At 39.1% G+C, this 20,781-nt stretch overlaps 1 protein-coding gene across 3 annotated transcripts in view; it reads left to right on the top strand.

The window, feature by feature from the left end:
- Window positions 1-9,075: 9,075 nt before the first annotated feature.
- Window positions 9,076-20,781, top strand: part of MMS22L (MMS22 like, DNA repair protein) — a 93,308-nt gene continuing 81,602 nt past the window's right edge. For all 3 annotated transcript variants that reach the window (XM_055810669.1, XM_055810671.1, XM_055810670.1), the window contains exons 1-6: window positions 9,076-9,148; window positions 10,856-11,043; window positions 13,221-13,346; window positions 16,525-16,577; window positions 19,547-19,634; window positions 19,731-19,908. In XM_055810669.1, the coding sequence (XP_055666644.1) occupies window positions 10,865-11,043; window positions 13,221-13,346; window positions 16,525-16,577; window positions 19,547-19,634; window positions 19,731-19,908 (624 nt within the window). In that variant the 5' untranslated portion in view covers window positions 9,076-9,148; window positions 10,856-10,864. The remainder of the gene's footprint in view (window positions 9,149-10,855; window positions 11,044-13,220; window positions 13,347-16,524; window positions 16,578-19,546; window positions 19,635-19,730; window positions 19,909-20,781) is intronic.

The following is a 20,781-nucleotide window of genomic DNA, read 5'->3' as shown; positions in this document are numbered from 1 at the left end:
TATCTAGGAGCCTCCTGGAGACTTTAAATGAGAGTAAGATGTCACTGGTGGGCTTTAATGACATACTAAGACAGAAAACCTGCATTAAAATTCATACAATCCAAAGAGATTTGAACTTTAGATTCTGCAAAAAGTAGAAAGATTTCCTTTTCTATTACATAGTTAAGGAATGGAGATACAAGGATGAGCTGAGCTCCTGAAATCATACAGATAAGCTGTGTAGAATGAGAAACCGAATTTGAGCCATTGCCTTTGTGTCCTTTTTGCTAATGACATCTCTGTTTTCGAAGTTGTTAAATGAGGACCTGAGATCTACAGGACACATTTCTTCCATTATATATATATATATATATATATATATATATAAAACTATAAAATTCAGGGGGAAAAAAAAATCAGATTTTTTAATTCAAAATCTTTGCAGTCATGCCAAGTATTCAACACTCACACAAAATTTTCTTTTTGGCAGGTTACATTGAGGCAAAAAGCACAAAGTACTAAGAAAATGAAAAGGGAGTATTACTGAAATGACAGAAAACCAGACAAAATACATTTTTGGAAACCACGGATGAAGTTTGTTGGAGAACCATTTTCTTGAATGATTACTGTAATTCTCAGATTACACCAGTTAAAGGTAGCTATTTTGTTTTTTAGACACCTGTTTGAAAATGTGGTTTACATTCAGAGTGCCTCTGTGTGGTACCTACATTCATAATTGATATGCTTTCTAAATTTACAGCCTCTGGACAAGCCAGGAGAAAAGGGCTTTGCTGATAAGTAAAGCAGGAGTCCAGCCTTGATTCCCAGCATTAGATAGTGTGATAGATAGATAGATAGAGTGGAAGGTGATAGCTGGCCTCACAGAATTATACTCTTTTCAAATTAACTGCCTTCATTCAGATACTGTCAACTACAAACCCATGCAGTGGTAGTAAAGCAAATATTCAGTTTTTAAACATTCTACACCAAAAAGTTCATGATATAGTTTAGCCAGAGGTTCCTTGTAAGCTTCCAATTGGATTGCAGAGATACGCCTTCTACTTCCCCAAGCATCCCTTCACGTTTGATACTACCAACACACAGTACACCAAAATGCTGACAGCCAGAAACTCATCCTCCAACACGTAGGATATGTTTATTGAAACATCTTAAAAGCACTGGTTCTTTCCAGATTGTGCTATACAACCTTCTCCACTCACTCTTTGATCAAACGCCTCCTTGTTGTTAGCTAGTCTCTATGTTTTCTCCCAGCCTGATCTTGATTTGCAGTCCTGTACACATGCTCAAGAGGTCACAGCTCTTAGAGTCCTATTTCTTTCAGTCGCATTTCTCCTTGTCCGGCAACCCTTCATGGAACTCCCTGCCAACCCTTTACCAGGAAGCTGCATTGCCTCTCAACATATTGACACTCTTTGCAGCGTGGTGCCCCCACCACAGCTTTATAATGTCTGTTTTCCACAGATTTTTTTTGCTCCACCACAGCCACTCTCAGCTAAAGCTGCTCCTTCTGGCAAAAAACCCTCAGTCTACAGCTGGGCTGATATAATCCTTCAGTCATACCTACAGTCTGTGTTACCACTGTGTGCCACACATCAGAAACAATTTATGTACCAAAAAGCTTTCAGAACAATTCTTATTGGACCTAGAATCTTTTTGATAAAGTATTACATAGGAGAAGCAAAGATAATAAATAGACAGCACTGAACAGAAATATTTTGAGGTTAAGTTCTGCTTTGCTTGTATTTGGCCCCTTTCTTCCAGTTTCCTACTGCCCTAACTTGTCAGCTTCCTGGGATCCAGATGGAATTCTACTGCAAAGAAGTTGTTAGGAGTTGAAAAGTCTGTCTGTGTCACTAGGAGGTAAAAGAGTAGCAGTTAAAATTATTAACTGCACCCATTATTTGTATTAGTACTGTTATGATTATTCTTTGTATTAAGATACAGCCCAAATCCCTCTGTTTCACCCTCTCTACAAGCACAGAAAAAGCCCCCAGTGTTTTCACCTGAGATCTTGCTATCTAAGCAATGCAAGGGACAAAAAATGGGATACTGCAAGAAAACAATAAAAAAAGTTTGTGCGATAGGAAGAGATCTCAAGGACATCAGCAATCTAAACTGTTGTCAACTCATGTAGCAACCTAAAAAGAGTTTTAAGGAGGGATGCTTTGGGAATAGCAAAAGCCTCCTGAGTTTCCAACAAAACATGGGGAAAAGTTAAAAAAAAATGGCTGAAAAATCAGCAAGTGAGCAAAGCAAGCTGGAGTTTTATGAGGATATGAAGTAGCTCCTAGGATGAGAGTCAGTATAGAAAGTATGTGTAAGTGGCAAGAGAGAAGAAAAGCCAGTTAGAAGCAGCAAGATGGTTTTGTGTGGTATTAAGTATTCTTACTGCTATTTTTTCTGCCTACTATGGATGCAGAGAAGAACTGCAAAGTTTTATGGATTTACATTTTACAGAAGATTGAGTATGTGAACTCGTACAGTACATTATGCTACTTCTAGTATGACTTTGCAAAAAAGCCCAAACTGAGTTTTATAGTATGTATATTTATCATTATTTACTTTATATAATATATACAAAGGTTTATATATAGGTTGGAATTCTTAATATTGAGTTAATAATATGGAATTTTACTGACTAGAATGCATATGATCTACTTGTAAAATATTTCCTGGAAAGCATTAGTAAATGCGAATTCATTTGCGATTTCTACCAGGTATTTGATTACTGTCATTCCATTGGCATATATCTTTCAATGGAGAAACAGGTAAATTTAAAATTTAAAATATTATCAATAACACTCTTTCCACTCTCAATATTTATTTCTTTGTCAATCAAGTTAAAACAATGACTCAAAAGGGAGACACCTGGGCACATATATCTATTATTCCTTCTACAGTGTAGTACTCGCACTGGTTTTCATGGGAATTATGCATGTGAATGGACTGCATTATTATGCTAGATTAAGAGAAAATTTTAGAAATACTTAACTCATCATACCACTTCAGAACCTAGTATTTATACTGGTACTTAAGCCTGCAGCAATACAAATAAAGCACATAAAGCACAAAATACAACCCCTGGAAATATATTACTGATAGCGGTTTTTTAAACTTTTTATTACAGCTATCACTGTAATTTGCACTGAGTTTAAACTGTTTTCTTGGCTTTTTGATAAAAGAACAAACACAGAAATATGAATCAGATCACTCCAAAATATGTGCAACACTCCCAAACACGGGAAGTTACAAGCCAGTAAGAGGACAATAAAAGGGTTACATTCCAAATATGTTAATTAGATGCCTGTGTAGTCACAGAAAGGTCCTTAAAATTTTCTTTGGTATTCACTATGTCTTCATGACCAGATTATATTAATCCTGATCCCCTGGAAACATTGCAAATCATCTTTAATTCTTCAGACACATGACTCTTCCATCTCATCTTTGGCAGTGGTGTTCTCCTCCCACACCATGACAACTCAAGGATAGTATGAACTGCCTTCCTCTGACCTAGGAATGATATTGGGTCCTTCCTCCCTCAGAGCTAAAAATTAATTGACCTAAGTTTAACAGACTAGGTAGAAAATAATTTGCTCTTTCCCAGATAGGTAGCTTCTGTAATCTGCTAGGCTAGTTAGAATGGGATAACTTTCTAATCTTTTTTTTTTTTTTTTTTAACCTTAAACATATTGTTCATCTTTGCTGCACAGTTAACCCTGGACCTTAACTTCTGGTTGCCACTAACACCCTTGCCACTTTCATAAAAAAGTTTTCTCGCCTGACTGTTGTAGTGGCTCAAACTTCAATTGTCCAATCTGGCTGGAGTTACGTGGAAAACTTCAGATTTTAACTTCCTCTGGCCACCCAAGCTACTTTACAAGAGGGGCACAGGCTAAAATTCTGACTTTCCGATAGTGCTCCTATACCTTGAAACAATCCTGAGGACTGAACACTTCAGATATTCTTTTCAGTATGATGGTTCACATCTGGACATCTCTAACCAGGTCAGTCACAGTTACCATGAGAGTTAAGGCTATTGGACACTATATCCATGAATACCCCTGCTAGGAGCAGAAACCTTTGAATTAAAAACCTATTCAAACACATGTTGCATCTTTTCTTACTGTACTAGATTGTATCCTGGATTAACAGAGATTATTGCACCCACAATATGCAAGTTATATTAAGAATTTCTTTAGAAAACAACAGAATTGACAAATTATCTCTCATTAAATGAAAATACAGAATTTATATCGCAGTTGGAGTATCATGCCTAAATCCAAAGCAGTGCATTTCAAGAAAGAAAAAATAGAGAGGCCAGAGGACAGCAAGAAGAATTAATGAAGTACAATGAAAACAATTAACCTTTTTTTTTCTATAAAGAAGAAAACAACAAATAGGGATTGATTAAGAGAAGAACACAGTGAAAACATTACTAAGAATCCCAAATATGTAAACAGTCTGCTGCAAAGAGGAAAGTAAATTTATTATAACCACTACGCAAGAAGTAATAGCTTCAAGTAATTTACTTTCAGCAAGTTTAAGATCAGAAAGCAGGAAACATTTTCTAATGGGAAGACTAGAGGAATGCTGGAATAGATAACTTGGGTAAGTAATCATAACAAATCTTTATGAAGACAGCCAAGTGTTCATTAAAAGAGACAGATTATATAGATCCTGGCTTTGAAGGAAGAATGAGGAGGTAGACATGATGCTTTCTTGGAGTCCTTTTCAACTGTATGATTCTATGCAGAAGTGACCAAAGAAATGCAGCCATACATTGTCAGTGATACCATATTACAGTACCACTTGCTGTGAGATCTTGGAATGAAAAAGCCTCAATCAATGTAAAAGACTCAATCAATTTCATCATTTAGACAATCACTTGGATTGTGATACAATCTCCTAGCTATGGACCACCTAGCTCCATTGACGTAACCCACAGCTTTTTTTATCCAACATTTTAACAACAATTACTTTCAGGATTGGACTATACATGAACATAATGTCTAATACAGTCACCGTATATAGCACTTTGTTTTTTAAGAGGAATGACTTAGTAACTTGTCCCATGGCCTTAAGGCTAGCCAACACTAGCAACAGCTACTAATAACACCAAATTCCAGATGTAGTCTTCAGTGAATTTTTTTAAATGGAATTAGATTTAAATATTTTGCTTCAAAAATCTAGATGTAGTCAAATTTCTTAATCCCTTATCTGTCCTTGATTATTAAGTTGGGATGGTTAGTGGGTTTTTTTAAACTTAAGCCTAAAACTTTTCTTGGTAGATCATCTTTAATAATTAGAAGTGCACAAGGATATGTTTATTTCGGCATAGTGTCTGCAGAGTTAACACAAAATAGTAAATAACCTTTTTAGTCAGGTAATTAGTTTTCAATAAAAAATTATGATCATTCTAATGTGAGAACACACGACAAATATAGAGTTGCCAGTCTTACTTGTGACTAAGTGTGGAAAAGTAACATTTTCCAACTTCATTTCAATATTCTGGGCTTTTATTCTATGATAAGCAGCATACAGAATTAGGAAAGTTACATAACCATGCATATTCACTACATTTAAATCACTTGACATAACACTAGGTAAATGATCCAAGGAAAAAAAGAACAAACATGCATTATGATTCACGTTTTGGATGGTGAAAACTAAACTGTTACAAACCCCCCATGTTTTCTAAAATGTGTATACAGTAAAAACCATGACAGCTGAAGTAGGTACAACAGCAGTATAGCCAGCATCAGGTGTTCTCAAAGTTTCTACACATAACGAAGTAGCCCCCATTCAAAACACGATTATTTGACAAAGTTATAAATGCCTGTGCCTCACATAAAATTTTTTAAAATACACTTAATCTCTCCTACAGATGATTGCTCTTTGACAGTGTGTACGTTATTGCCCTTTTCACAACCTTTAAAAAGAGGCCCAAAACAGAACTCCATCTCCACCCTCCTATCAGTAAGTTGCCAAAACCAGGGTCCTGAAGTAAAATGAGCCCAGGGTTTGCTCCCCTCCCTTGGGCTGTCCGCAACATACTCACCATGGTGGGCTAGTTTTGAAGACTTTCTTCCCCTCCCCCTGCACCTATGCACAATGAGGGAGAATGGAGAGCAGTTTCAGCATTAAATTTGAACTTTCCGGCTTTTGTTAGCTTCAGTCACCACCTTAACATTATCTCAACTGTAGACTTTTATCTGTGAATATCTAAGCCCTGTCTTGTGGAAAACTAATTACTGAGCCACTGAGAGGCTTCATAATGTCCTGCATTTAAGTCCTGAACATCATACATAATGCATAGGAAGCAGTCTCTGCACTCTGATTACAGAACACTGTCATTAAGAGAGCAAATTAAAGATGTGAATAATTCACTGGCTGAGCTTATTGTCAGTGCTGCATTGTGAAATTAGAATTTCTAATAAGTACTGCAATTTTTTTAACCCAATTAACACAGAGAACATCTTGAGTCTGATTAGTACAATAAAAATTATTACCTTATTCTTTTGCTTCACAACAGCCAAATTAAATACTGTACTTAATTATGCAGCATTCATCGTTTCTGTGCTAGAAATAATAATAATAATAATAAAAAATCTCACTATCGCTTTAATAAGACTTCCAATATTTAGAGTGCAACCCAAAAATAGAGCATATGAATTTCATGCACAATTTCTTATCGCAAAGTTACTGGCTTCCCCCCCCCCCCCCGCCTTAGACTTTGAAAATCGGTTTTAATATCAGCAGTCGACCATGATGTCACTACTGAAGCCTTCTCTGGAAACAAAAACGTATTCAAAAAAAACCCCCAAAACAACCCTTCTGAACAAGCTCTGAATATATATTGTGAATTAACTTTCTCTGGGTTGATGTGAAGACAGAAAAAAGACCATTATCACTTACTGACTTGAAACCAAATACACAAATATACAAACAGAGAAATACATAAATATATGCATATATACATATATAAGTCATTTCAGAAAAGATGCTTAGGAAATATACTGTGAAAAAGCAGGAGCTGGATCAGCTCTCTTACCTCAGTTCCTTCTTGGCATGGGATAGATAACATCCTTTCATCCTAGAATGGAGAAAAGTCCAATTCAACATCCAGCGTGTTGATTTTCTCCCACACGGTGCCTGCTGCCATGTTAAATAAAGAAAATGATCACTGAGGATGCAGCTTTTGTCTCCAAATATTTTAATACTGCCTTTTAGTGTCAAGGACCCCAGGAACCTTAGCACATCTGGCAGCAGACACCACTGGCTGCAGCTGCTGCAATGGGATTTTGCCTCAACCCTATTTCATTCCCAGCTCCTTTTTCTTCGCCATCCTGGGGAAGTTTAATCACAGAGCATGGGTGGGGAGAAAAAAAAAAAAAAAGAAGAAAAAAAAAGAAAAGGTGGCATTGCAATCCCAAGCTTTCTTGATTTTGTCCTAGAGACAGGGACTGCAGCAACCACCTTGCATCTTTGTCTAGTTATTTTAGCATGTGTATGCAAGGGGGGAGGAAAAAAAGCCTGAAAATTATTCAGGCATAATGCAATAGACATAAAGAGACACAAAACGACAGAGGAAGAGAAAGAGAGGGGAAGAAAGAGGGAGGGAGAGAGGAAAGAGAAAGACTAAGAGAAGGAGAGGGGGCTGTCAAGTGCAGCTAAATCTGCATATGGAAATCAGGGTTATCCTGGGTACAGTTTTATTTAACCATGATGTACTGTTTTTTTAATTAGACAGGAATTTAAAGAAGGAAACGAAGGATTCTTACAGACATAGGAGCAAAGGAAGCATTTTTAATCACAGGAGCCTTCTCACAGCAAGCTGCAGAAGTAACAGCAAAACTTTTTACAGCAACTTCCTTGTTAGAAACAAAAGTTTCATGTACTGCTGCTGTTTTACACCCAGAAACCAGGCAAAACTGGAAGAGCATTGATTCTGAAGTGAATCAAACCAAAGCAATCCACAATGATACAGTAATTTTTAAAAAGACCCAAAAGCTGCTAGGTACATAGCATGAATTTTAAGTGGACTTATGCCACATGCAGGTTTTAGGACTTCCTCCCTGGCCCCTATTTGATGGTGACTGTCATACCCAATGAAGGCACTTCTATAAATGAAAAGAGGGACACTCAGTTTGAATTTCAAATGTACTAAACACCGCTTCCCATGCTTGCTGAGAACTGCTGCTGTCTCCAGATGGGAGCAGTACCTGACAGACATGGGAAGGTTGGATCACAGTCTGTTAAGCATCAGAAAAGGCCAGGACCTCTTGCCCATGGCTGTGAGGGAGCATGGGGATGAGTGAACTGAGGAGGCCAAGAAGGAAAATGAGGTTCAGGTACAAGCTAGAAAAGGAAGCCAAAGAGAAGTAGAGGTCAGTTGAAGCACAGGATTAGGAAGCAGCAGTCTGATCTGGGGTATTCAGTAGCAGTGCCAAGGTGCTGCTGTTCAGGTCAGAGGTGGCCAGGCACCACTCGCGGCTGGCCAGGCAAGGGGCAGCTGGCCAGGCAGTTGCAGTGGGGGGCTTGGGGGCACTGGAGGGGCTGCCAGCGCCCAGTGCTGGGGGGGCGAGCGGCTGCCACAAACCCCACCTACACGTAAAGCTGCAGGCGAGTAACAAACACATTGGGAACCAAGCGGCTGGGAGACGCGGCCACCGCCCGGGTGTGAGGAGGGAGGCGGTGGGGAGCGAGGGGCAGAAGCCGGAGGCGGGCAGCGGGGGCCGGGGACAGGCACAGGCGGGCCGGGGACAGGGCCGGCAGCCGCCCCGCAGCGGAGAGGCCGCCCGGCCGCCGCGGGGAGCCACCTGCGGGCGGCGGCCGAGGGCGCCAGCGCCGCTGCGGCCTGAGGCGGGCGGGCAGGGGAGGGAGGGGCGGGCTCGGGGCGGGGCGGTGCCGCGGGGCGGTGCCGCGGGAGGGAGCGAGGAAGGGAGCGGGCGGGAGCACCCCCAGGGGCGGAGGCGGGCCGGACCCGGGCCGGGCGGCGGGGAAGGGCGGGGCGGGGCGCGGCGGGGCGGGGCTGCCGGCGGCCAATCGGCGCCGCGGCGCTTGCGCAGTGCGGCAGTGACGGTGGCGCGCGGGACGTACGGAAAGTGTCCGGGCGCGGAAGGGGAGCGGCGTCTCCGCCGGCGCGCAGGTACCTCGCTGCCCCGCCGCCACCCCGCCCCATCGCGGGCCTACCGCGGTCTAGCGGGGCTGACGCATCCCGTATGCGCGGCCTGGTCTGGCCTGGCCCGGCCCGGCCCGGCCCCGCCCGGCCCGTCGGGGAGGCGCCTCTGGGGAGCGGGGAGCGGCGCTAGGCCGCAGGCCTTGCGGGCCGGGGGTCGCGTGTGTGGCAGATCCCTGGCAGGTGTGCTGTCCGGTGGCCGCCGCCCGGCAGGCGGCTGGGGTGTTGTTACCGACGGCTTTATTGTCGGTGTGCGGCTCCTACCCGCCGACTGTAACCTCCTGGGAAAGTGCTCCCGCGTGGCTGCCGGGAGGGATGCTGTGCTTACAGCCCGCTGGATCAGGGATGGAATAGACAAGTGGAGAACTGACGGGAGTGCCGGCTGCGAAGAGCTGCCCTTTTTATACTTACACCACCCCCCCCCCCCCCCCCGCCCCCCAACGTTTTCTATCGTGTGGGGCGATTTTGATACCCTGAATAGAACCGACTTACCTTGGAAACCTTTCTTCTAGTGATTAGGGAATTCCCGTTAGCAGCTCGTTTTTGCCTTGCCTGCTGTGCTAACACATCTATACATAAGGTCCTGGTGTAAACTGAAGCACTTAAGTCGTTCTTTTACTTAAGAGTTGTTCTGCTGCTGCTGTACAGCCCACTGCGCTGCAGCAATGTGAATGAATGGGGGAAAGTAGGACAGAAACCTCTTTTTAATTTAGCTCATTTTTCAGTCAGGCCTCTGTACTGCCAGCCTGTAGCCACGGTGTAAACTGATTTCTATAAGAACAGTATTCAAAACTGTTAGCAATTAAATTGAAAACTTAATTCAGAGTTTTGTTTATGTGTTTGCATGTTATTGTAGAACTCTGTGACACCTATTGCCTAGTTCTGCTCTTTCAGAATGTTATATAAAATATTAATTCACTGATGTTAAGCTTACATGAACTTCTTTTGGGCATATATTAATTCACTGATGTTAAGCTTACATGAACTTCTTTTGGGCATGATCTTCCTTCTGCTTTGCTTTTTTTTTTTCTTTTCTTAGGTTCCTGGGAAGTCAGACTTTTAAAATGAAACCTCCAACTTTAGCTATGTCAGAATTAGCCATACAGTCATTTTCTGAGCTTTAAAACTTCAGCATTTCAGGGTTCCATAATTGTCATGTGGGGTGTATTTACTGCTTCTTAGAAGGAACTTGAGCTGTAATGTACCTTAAAGTCGTGGGCAACTGGGAGCCTGTAATGCATGATGTATTTTAGTAGCATAGCTACTCTGGTCGGAAAATGCAGTGTTGCTGAAAGTAGCTTACCCCTGTCTTGTAATGTATTCCTGCCTCTTATTTTACCCTAATGCTGGTTTAACCTCATGACTAGTCAATTTAGAGAGCTAAACCAAAAGAAAATGAACCTGTTTTGTTTTTTTGTAGTCACTGATGTGACTCCTTGGACAGGTTGTGGTGGAGGAAGATGAAGTTGCACAGAGAGGCAGAATTGTGTGGCAGGGCACAAGATGGTGATTGCTTTTCTTGGAGGTATCTCCCTATTTGTTAGTTTGATGTTACAGTTGGCGAGATGTGTCCTTACTTGGACTGAAGGATTATTGGCAGTTGTAACAATGAGAAATTTATGTGAAGAAACGCTATGAGGTAGTTTTTTTAATTTGTCTGTTTGTTTTCTGGTTCAGGTGGAAACAATGGATGATGACTTGGTGGCTTCTCCCACGCCCCCGTTTCTCACTGAAAGCTTGGAGATGGCAATGGAAATGGAGAATGAGAATTCAAAGATGCCTTGTTTCTCCTGTGCTTTTGACAACCAAAATGGAGGGAGAAGCTTCTCTGCAGAGTCTTATTTAGCAAGTGGGTCTCTTAAGAGGTATGGGGTGTTTTTTGAGTTACAAATATAATACCCTTCTAAGATGTTCTTTCCTCTGGTGTTTGGTGTCTCTAAATTCTGATAGGGTTTCCAAGTCAGTTTGTTCCTCAGCTTTTATGGTCCTGAGGTCAGCTTGGTGGTATACCAAAGTGGGAAGGGCAATTGTGTTGATTCACTGCTTTGAATAGTGTTCCAGGTCTGGTTCCTAGCTTTGTGAACTTTAATATTTTAAAGGACCTGTTACGGGCCTGTTAGGAGACTTCAAAACTGGCCTGTTGGGCAACAGCGTCTGAGACTCCTTGAAGTTCTGAGGAGGCTGCAGCACTGCTTTTTCCAGTCATATGCTCTATTCAGTACTGGCCCTTACTCTCGTTTCCATGTAATAGAAACAAACCTGAGCTGCCCAGCTTCCCCAGATCACTGGGTCTGTCAAGTCCATCTTTCTCAAAGATGCATGCATTCTGGGTTTCAGGTTCAGAAGTCGGATGGATAACAAGTAAGTATTTTCTGTGAAATTCCAGAATGTTACTTTGGTTTAGTTACTGTCTTCTTTACTGTCTGTGATCCAGCTTAGTTGTCTGTGTCATTTGCTGATCCTGCAGGGGTTGTCTTGTTTTTCCTACAAAAGCATAATCTTTCTGTCTGTCTGCCTGCCTGCCAGGCCTCATATTTTGTGTTGTTATTTGGAGTGGTTTTTTACCCTTCATTTCCACAGCCTTTTCTGTAAAGCCTTAAAGGGGTTTCCCCTGTACCTCCGCCATTCCCTGCCTTATTTATCATATTGGGGTTTTTTGTTGGATCAGAGCACATTCATTCAGGCTGATGTCAAGTAAAGTACTGAGAGAGCCTGTGTCTGCATGAAGATATCACTAGTGGATTCCACACTGACAAAGAAGCGTTTCATGACAATTTCATGTGAAAACTGACTCAGGAGTCTGCATGTAGACAGGTTTCCCAGATCACTACAGTCATGATAATACTGTTCACCTGCCACTTATGCACGTTGTCTACTTGGATTGTAAATTCTTGGAAAAGTGTGTGTGCGAGGGACGACTTTGTCTTAATTATCTAGAACAGGAGTAACTGGATTTAATTGCTAAAGGCTTTAATTGCTAAAGGCTTTAAAATAGACCAGTGTTTAGGCAGTTACCAAGTGAACTACAGATGTTATGGGAGATTGAGCTGATTATTCAGCAAATGCTCTTTTTGCCTCTGAGAACTGAACTTTTAATAGTGCATAGTTCAAGAAGAATATGAATTTGGTGTGTAATATAATGAAACTAAGTGCTTGCCCAGTATGTTTTTTTTATTTTTGAAAACCGAAATACTTCTTGAATATTAGTGAATTCAGTTTCACCTATACTGAAGTATTTTATGAAAGGCAGTGGGGAAAATTCTGAAATAATTTCCTCTGATGTCTTTGTTGTTGTTATACAGCTTGCTGTGATTTATTTTTTTGAAACCACATTAATAAATATTTTTATATTTGCACAATTATTAATGTTTTAACAATCTACACAGAGGGCTGATTTTCTTGACTTAGAGTGAAATGGTAATTCTGATTTTATTTATTTTTCCTTTAGCCAGAACAAAGGGTAGTCATGGCCTAGCGTTAAAGTTATATTAAGTCAGATTTTGTGACCTTCATCAGTTTACCTGCATAAAAGTGTGTTTTTATTAATGCGTTCTAAATAAATATTATTAAATGTATATAAAAGAGCAAACGCATGTTCTAGCATTAGTTATTAGGTATGTAGTGTACATTGAGACTGATTCCAAATATACACTTCCAGTGGAGTATGTTACCTCATGTAGCAGCCTCTTCTGGTAAGTACAGTCTGTATGTTATGTCTTAGCCCCTTTTAAGGATGAAGGTGCTTCAAGGTGGTAGGTTGTTAATTTTTATTTGATTCTAAAATATACTGTGTCCTATGACTATATAATGTTTTTATGCTCTTGAAGCTAGAAGTTGTCATATTTTATGTACTATATATCGTATTGCTATAAAAGATATAACAGTCTTGTCTTTTGAGAGCACTGCTGCTCCTTCCTATCTATAGTATGCATGTTGCTGATAAATTGATAAAATATCAGTGGTACGTAAGCCAGCTGTAGATACTGTATTCTATAGCTTTATTACTGGGGAATGTTTGAGTATTCTTGGCTCTATTTTACAGGGTTTTGCTGAGACTAGATCCTTCTCCAAATGACTATGAAGAAGATGTAGTGGAAATGTTTGGCTTTCAGTGGGTTACTGAAATGGCATTAGTTGAATCCTGTGGACTTCTCTTTGGCTTACTTAGGTATGGTAACATTAGTGTATTTTAGAATTAATCTGCTTCTGTAATAATATAAACCTTAAGAATGTAAAACTTTTCAAGTTTTTGATAATTCAATTATAAAAGACTGTCGGCTATGCAGTGTATCCAGAAAGATTATACTGTCTATCTAATGCTCTAGTAAGTGAAGGGTAAGACGCAGATGGAGTTACAGGAAGAAGTAAATTTTGTGTCACAGATTTTTAATAATAAGTTTCTAAGCAGTGTGGTGCATATCTTAGCCATCACCAGATAAAAATTGGTAGAGTATAATTATTACAACAACATTGTGATTAATGTAGAAGTCTCTAACTTCAGAATATATGAATAAACTATATAAGATTTCCTTGAATGAGATTGTGCTACCCATATAACTGAAGTTGTCTTTTGAAGGTTTTAAGTCCTTTTTTGTGCATAAAGAAAAGTGGAGGTTAAAAATCAAATACTGTAAATGCTGGATGCAGCACTTTCTTCAATTCTTTGGATTAGGATAGCTTCAGCAATCTTTTCAGATACAGTTACTCAGTGTTTGACTAATTCAATGTAGATGTTTAATCTGGTCAATGCAAATACACAGATCACCGATAATCCTCTTTGCTACTGATAATCCTCAGGATGTACAGCACATACAGAGAGTGGATAGGAGAGGAGCTTTTGTATGATTCCACAATATATTCCATCATTCCTTTTGATTACAGTGGATTCTTCCATCCCTTTAGGGTATGACCAAGGGCATGATGTGAAACTTCACTAATAGGGTCTGGCTTACTGAAACCTGATGGCATAGATGGCAGGAAGTATATTAAAACCAGTATTATTTAGCTTTGCTTGTCTGATGCAAGCTTTGACTTCACTGTGATTTAAAAAAAAAAAATTATAAATATCTGATAATGAAGGAGACAGGAGGATAACTTAGTTAAAATAAATACTGTATCCCTTTCAGCATTTAGTCTTATCTGTTTATTAACATAAAATCATTGGGCAGTGACAGTGATATAGTTGATCTGTTGAATTAAATTGATTTTTTTTTTTCCCTGTGATATAAACTGCTCTGTAATTGTAATAGAGATGAATGTAAGGCATAATATATTTTGTTGTGTTTTTTAAGTTATTCAGTGTTTTAAAACCTACTGAACTGGTAGGAGTAATGGTTTTCAGCTGACCCTTGGCTATGAGGGTTTGGTTGCTAAGCTGTCTTTTGGTGTGACAAGTCCCTCATCAAGGATATTATCTCAGTTCATTTGTTCAGTCATAAAATGGAGCACTTTCATTTATAGACCAGTTGACAACTGGAAGTAGGAAAAATTCTTTTTACATTGTAGAAAACGTGTGCTTTGAGTACAAGTTACAATGATTCTTGAGGACAGGGTGGCTGTAAATAGTTTGGTTTATGAAGTACAGGTAATATCTATGTTGAAATACATGCTTACAGTAATCTAGTCTTTTTAATGTGTGTGTGTAAATATTAAAGACTGTTATTTCACATTTTTAAATATTGTAGTAAATAATGATATTATGCAGCAGAACTGCAAGTTAAAAACTTTAATTGCACAATAAAAAGAATTCTTACCTGTGGTTTTTTTGTGTGATTGAGGATGTGTAAGTCAAAGTGAGTAACAGCTACATAACCACTTAAATGGGTATATTAAGAAAATATATCTTTGATTAATGAACAGCAGTACCAGTTTAACTGTCAGAATATTTATTTGCAAATCGAGTGATTTAATGATTAACAACCATGAGGATCAATCTTTGAGGTAAAAATGCAAATGGAAAATTGAAATTAAAATTACTTATTTAACTGATGATATCTTTGTTATGCTTCTCATGCCCGGTTTGTGCTTTTTTCTTTTTTTTTTAATCAGCCCACTGTATTCTGTCTTGTCAATTCAGTGGAGAGTTTTTTGTTTTTTTTTTTTTAAACTTGTGTGGCTCCTTTCTGACATTCTCTCTCTAACCTTCAGCCTTTTTCATAAAGTCTTCCTGCTTTAGTCTTACCTCCTTTCTACATGGTTGAAATACTTGGAAAAAATCATGCACAAATTCAGCATTGATTTCAAAACAAAATGAACAGCAAAACCCCACAACCCACATAAGTGACTGAAGGTAATCTCGGGTAGCTGACATGATTTTATCCAAGGAAGGAAGAGTTAGGGGAGATACTTTTAAAGTGTGCCTGCCCTTTAATATGCAGGTTACAACCTGGGGTATTGGGTCCTTGTGGGCACTTCCTAGTTTTCAGATTTTTTTTTTCCATAAGAACAATTGATCTGTGTTGTATCCAAGTATCCTGTTTTTGAATCCTTCAGTAGTTGCTGCTTTGACTGTATACGAAACAAAGCAGAGAGCTCCTTCCTCAATTTATGCAGCATTTTCTTTCAAAAATCTGTCTTACACAGTTGTGCTTTTCATGTATTCAGTTTACTACCACATTATCTCTGCGGAGACTATACTTGACGACCACTTGAAAATAACAGTTGTTGCAGAATATGGCTGAGTGCTTACCTATGTTACAGCTTTCTTAAATTTTCATTTGCAGTGGTAATTAGCAGCTTCTTTAAAAATGCTCTCTCCCCTCCAAAACTGAACTGAGTTTTAACTTTTCTAGAGACACTTCCTCCTTTTATTCTACTATATTTGTTGCTTTTTATCTTTTGTGCTCAAGTTAAGCAGCAGACCACCCTAAAGAGGAAGTGGGAAAAGCTGTGGAAACAATTTACTAAGTTCATACACAGGTGAATTAATTCAGTGTATACTGAGCATATGCCATGAGGGCTAACTTTTGAGTTTTATTCTGTGGTCAAATACGAAGTTGATTAATGCTTGTGGAAAGATCACTTACAAGGAATTGCTTTTGGGGTTTTTGTGCGTGTGGTTGCTTTTTCCTTCCCTCATATTTAGTTAATTTTGTATTTGTTACTGTGTTTAATGTTGTAAAAACAAGCAAAAACTCTGTCCATTTTAATCCTTTCACAATTGGATGTGTCTGTTGCTTTCCACTATTATTATTTCGTAAGTTACATTTCTGTAAGCTTTTTCAGAAATACAAAGGAAGAAATACCTCTCACCTCTGTTCTATTTGGATCTTACTGAAATGTAGTTTTTACTTTTAAACAGCTTTAACCTATATAAATACCATAAACCTTTGTATTCTTTTAATTAGGCAACAGATAGACAGACTGGAAAACCTAGTAAAAATGAGTTCATCTGATTTTGGTAAGTTTAACACATTTAATTTGACATGGGGACAGGTATCTGACTACTTTTTTATTATAAAGTATATTGTCACAGATCACACTTGTGCTTTGACTCTTGACCGAGGGCTTATGGCATGGAGTGTGCCACAGAACAGTGTATAACCAGTGTAAACCTGCAGTAAGGGTCCAAGTACAGGCAACCAAGAGATGGATATAAAGTAGTGTGGAAAGATAGTGGAAACGTTGTGAGTCAATTTGGAACCAGATCTGCCTGTATAGTAGGTGCACTGGGCAATCCAGACCTTACTGACCTGAGTGGGCAGTTTTAATTTGACTTGAGCTATGATGTCACCCCTAAGGCAAAACTGTGAACTCATTTAATTGAAAAGGCAAAGTTGCATCAAAACTCCCAATAACTATTGTAGTTACAAAGGTAGTGGGTTGGGGCTTTTTTCAGAGTTCTCTTGGCTTACGTATAACCAAGTTAGTTATTTGCTTAATTTAGTGTTATTTACAAACAATTTATCTTTGCAGCAGGATCAATATAATGGGATTACTACAGAACACTTTGTTTCAATTAAATACTAAGACATGAGAAGCAGTATGTTTCTGAAGGATTATTGCAGCCTTGGGCTGCTTGTAAGTTTGAAGGCTGAATTACTTAGCAAGTTGAGAAGTTCAGTAATTACTCAGAAATAAACTGTCCTTAGTATCTTCTCATTACAGATACATTGCTAGTGTTCTAAGAGTACAAGTGAATATTTTTACACATTATTTTGGTTTGGTAATGTCATGCTCTCCCATTTAAATCGTTGGTATGAATTTATCAAGTTTTTTTCATACATTGTTGTTGATTGTATCTTTAAAGTCTGATTTTGCTGACATTTAATACACAAATGGAAATAGCCTTTATTCAACTTTATTCGATTACATTTGAACTTTTATTTATATGGTAGCTGGACACCACAAAACTTTTCTGTAGTTCTTTTTCCCTTAAATTTAAGCATCTGTTTGATTCTGTTCTCTGAATCCTGTTCTTCCTCTTGTCAAATAAGTTAGTAAAATAACTGTTGGATTTTATGCTTTCCATCAGGCTTTCTTTGTGATTTAGAGCAAGTCACTGACATGTAGGGGACTGAAGTCGCCCTTTATACAACCAGGCTAGTAGCAGAGGACTGTCATGAGTATTAGAATACTCAAAATGATCAGGCAGTGTGATGTTAGGTATTATGATGTCTTAGATAAATGAGCTATTGCCACTGTTCGGAGTTTTAGCTCAGTAAATCTTTGTTGTGGATATATGTTCATACAGTTATAAATTTTGTACATTTAATTCAATTTCCTATCAGTTTTAATGAGCTTTGGAACCTTGGTACCGAGACTGTAATGTGGAAGCTGTATAAAATCTTGTCTTATGCTCTGTGTTATTTTGTCTTTTTTGAAAATGCCTGATCTGTTCTTAACACTCTGCTGTTCCTGTTTTGTTCCACTTACTTTATTGCTCAATGATTTATGACATTATGCAAAAGATTTTGTAGTGAAACACTGTAATTAAAATTTTGCTTAAACAGAACTTCTGAGAACTTAGGATAAAATATTTGTTGTTGCTACAAAGCAGCTGTAATATGTATAAAGAATTCCTTTTCAGCAGAGTGATCTGAGCCTCTGAAACTTATGATTCATTAGCATGGCAGAACCCATGGCTGCTTCTGTCGTGGGGGTAGGCTGTACGCTAGAATATTATGGTAGTTGTACCAGTTGATTTGCTTCACTCAGTGAGTGGTGGTGTTCAGAAGATATTGAGGTAGGCTTATACGCACAAATTTATTTGTGGCATCCATAACAAGTGGTATATATGAACCTCAAGATTACTTGGAGGGGATGGGGGGAAGCAAAGAGGGAGGGGAGAGCAAGAAAAAGGAAAGGGAAGAATCCCCGGTGGTCAGCTGGGGAGAGGAGCAAAGGTGATTGCCTTTCCCTGGACGAGCAGTAGTAGGTGACAAAGAGTTTTTGCCACAGATCGGCTCTAGCGCAATACGCTTTCACTGGGGCTTGCTCAAAATTCTCATTTGCTGTTCCCATTTATGATGCTCTTAATGATTAGCATGTGCTTAATCAGGTACAAGTGTTGCAGGCTGACTGGTTGCTATGCTTTTCTGTATATATATTGTTGGGCAGTAGTTACTGGGTATTTAAATGACTGTATCTGCTTGGTTATGCACAAAGTTTCATCTTTCTGTAATATAAACTGAAAGCTACAAGGCAAGGTGCAGGAATAAATAAAGAGTGATTCTCACACCAATGGCAAACGATTCCAATGAATCTGCTGTAACGATGGTGTTTGAGCTTGCAGGTGCAAGACAAGGAGGATAACACCATGAGAACAACAGCTTCAGAGGGCAAAGGAAAGGAGACGTAGCCACAATAACTGGCTGAAAGGGTACAGAGCTGCAAGGGAAAGGCAGGCTACAGGATTGTACATGGATGGCTCTTAGCATTACACATCTTAAGGCACTGTGCAACAATGTGATGCTTCCTAGGAAGAGAAGTTACAAAGCATGTTTCCAAATAAGTCCACCTGCTTAAGTCCCCCAATAAAAAGGATGCTGAGAATTTTTCAGACATACCTTTTTTGAAGGTGTCTTGGAAGCAGACAGGAAGCAGGGCAGTAGGGCTGAATGAATTCTTCTAGCACTGCTTGCTTGCCTCTGCCACCTTTCTTGAGGGGCTGGAATCCTTCTTTTCCCTCTGTATCTGGGTATGAGCCTGAGAGGATAAGATGAAGAATGGATCCCTCTGGCATTTACATTGCATGCAAATGCAATGACATTTACAAGTGCATGTTTACCACCAGCTGCCTCCCAAGCTGTCCTCAGAAAAGAGAGTGGCTTTCCAGTGGTCTGGTTTAATTTCTGTGGAGAATGCATGTCTTAAATGAGTCACAGTGTGGGCACATCTGCTTTAAGCTATTTATCTCTTTTACTCCAGGTCAAGCTGCAAATTTGCACTCTGAAGCAGAGAGCATCAGGCACCAATGTGTTGAGTTTTTGCATTATGTGAAAGTTTTCATCTTCAGGTGAGATTTGCACACAGTTTACTAACTGATGTACTGAGCTTTGTGCAGCTGCTTCTTATATGTTTTCTGATTATGTGTCTTTGTATGTGTGTTCAGGTATCTGGAACCCCCTAAATTGGAAAACAATGGAATGCTCCATCCATATGAAGAACTAGAAGCACAGTTACCATCAGTGTTGGTGGAGGAGCTTCATGCTTTAACCATGCACATTGGTCACCTTTGTGAACTCCCTAGTATTGTCCTGGCAGCATTTACTATTCAACATCAGGCAAAGGTTGATGTCTTTGATAATTTTAATAATTTTTTTTGTGTACGTATTCAACTTGATAAATTTTGGCTGAATAAGAATTAATCTTTCTTCAGGCTGGAATTGAATTTACACTTTATATTCTGCTTTTTTTCCCCTTTATAAGTGCCATCCCATACTTGGCAAATACAACAAATGAGACCTGGATTTTCTGTTGTTGTTTTTATTTATCTATTAATTTTTATGTTTTATAGCTTTTAGAATTCTCCCTACACTATACAAATGATAATAACAATTTCAGGTAGATAAGTAGGCTTACTAATGGTTAACATTTCTGACCTTTCCCAGTAGGAGGGGCACTTTATAAAAATACATTCTGAAATCTGATTCAACATAGGAAAACATCATGCATATAAAGAAGAAAAGGGCAGACATGGAAGTAGGCGTGGCAACATTAAACTCCAGTGAAGTATACACCATTAAGATTTGTGCATACATATAATAACTAATGCTTTCAAATAGTTAAGAAAGAAAGAAGGAATTTCAGTCTTGGATCGCATAAACTAGTATCTGGAGAGGAATGATCCACTGAGAAGCAGCATTTTGATTTTTTCTGATTGCTTGGGTTGTCAGTAAGGGCCACTGTTGAAATTACGATTTCTTTCATCAGCTCAAGTAAACTTCAAGGAAGAGAATTTTGAAATGCTGGAATTACTTTGAGTGCATTTTAGTAGTTTGTGTGCGACCTAATACTTCTCTGGAAAGGATAACTAAGGGTGCTGTTGTCTGTCAAGTTTAATCAATGCATTGTGTTTAAATTGTAGTTTAAATCAGATTAAAGACTTCACGAACATCTTCTACAGACAGAATTAATTGTCATGAAGGTTTTTTGTTTCTTTT

The sequence above is a fragment of the Falco peregrinus genome, chromosome 7 (genome assembly GCF_023634155.1).
Source record: "Falco peregrinus isolate bFalPer1 chromosome 7, bFalPer1.pri, whole genome shotgun sequence".
In the NCBI taxonomy this organism is placed as follows: domain Eukaryota; kingdom Metazoa; phylum Chordata; class Aves; order Falconiformes; family Falconidae; genus Falco; species Falco peregrinus.
Note: the sequence above shows the minus strand (reverse complement) of the source record. Positions and strands in the feature narration are given on the sequence as shown.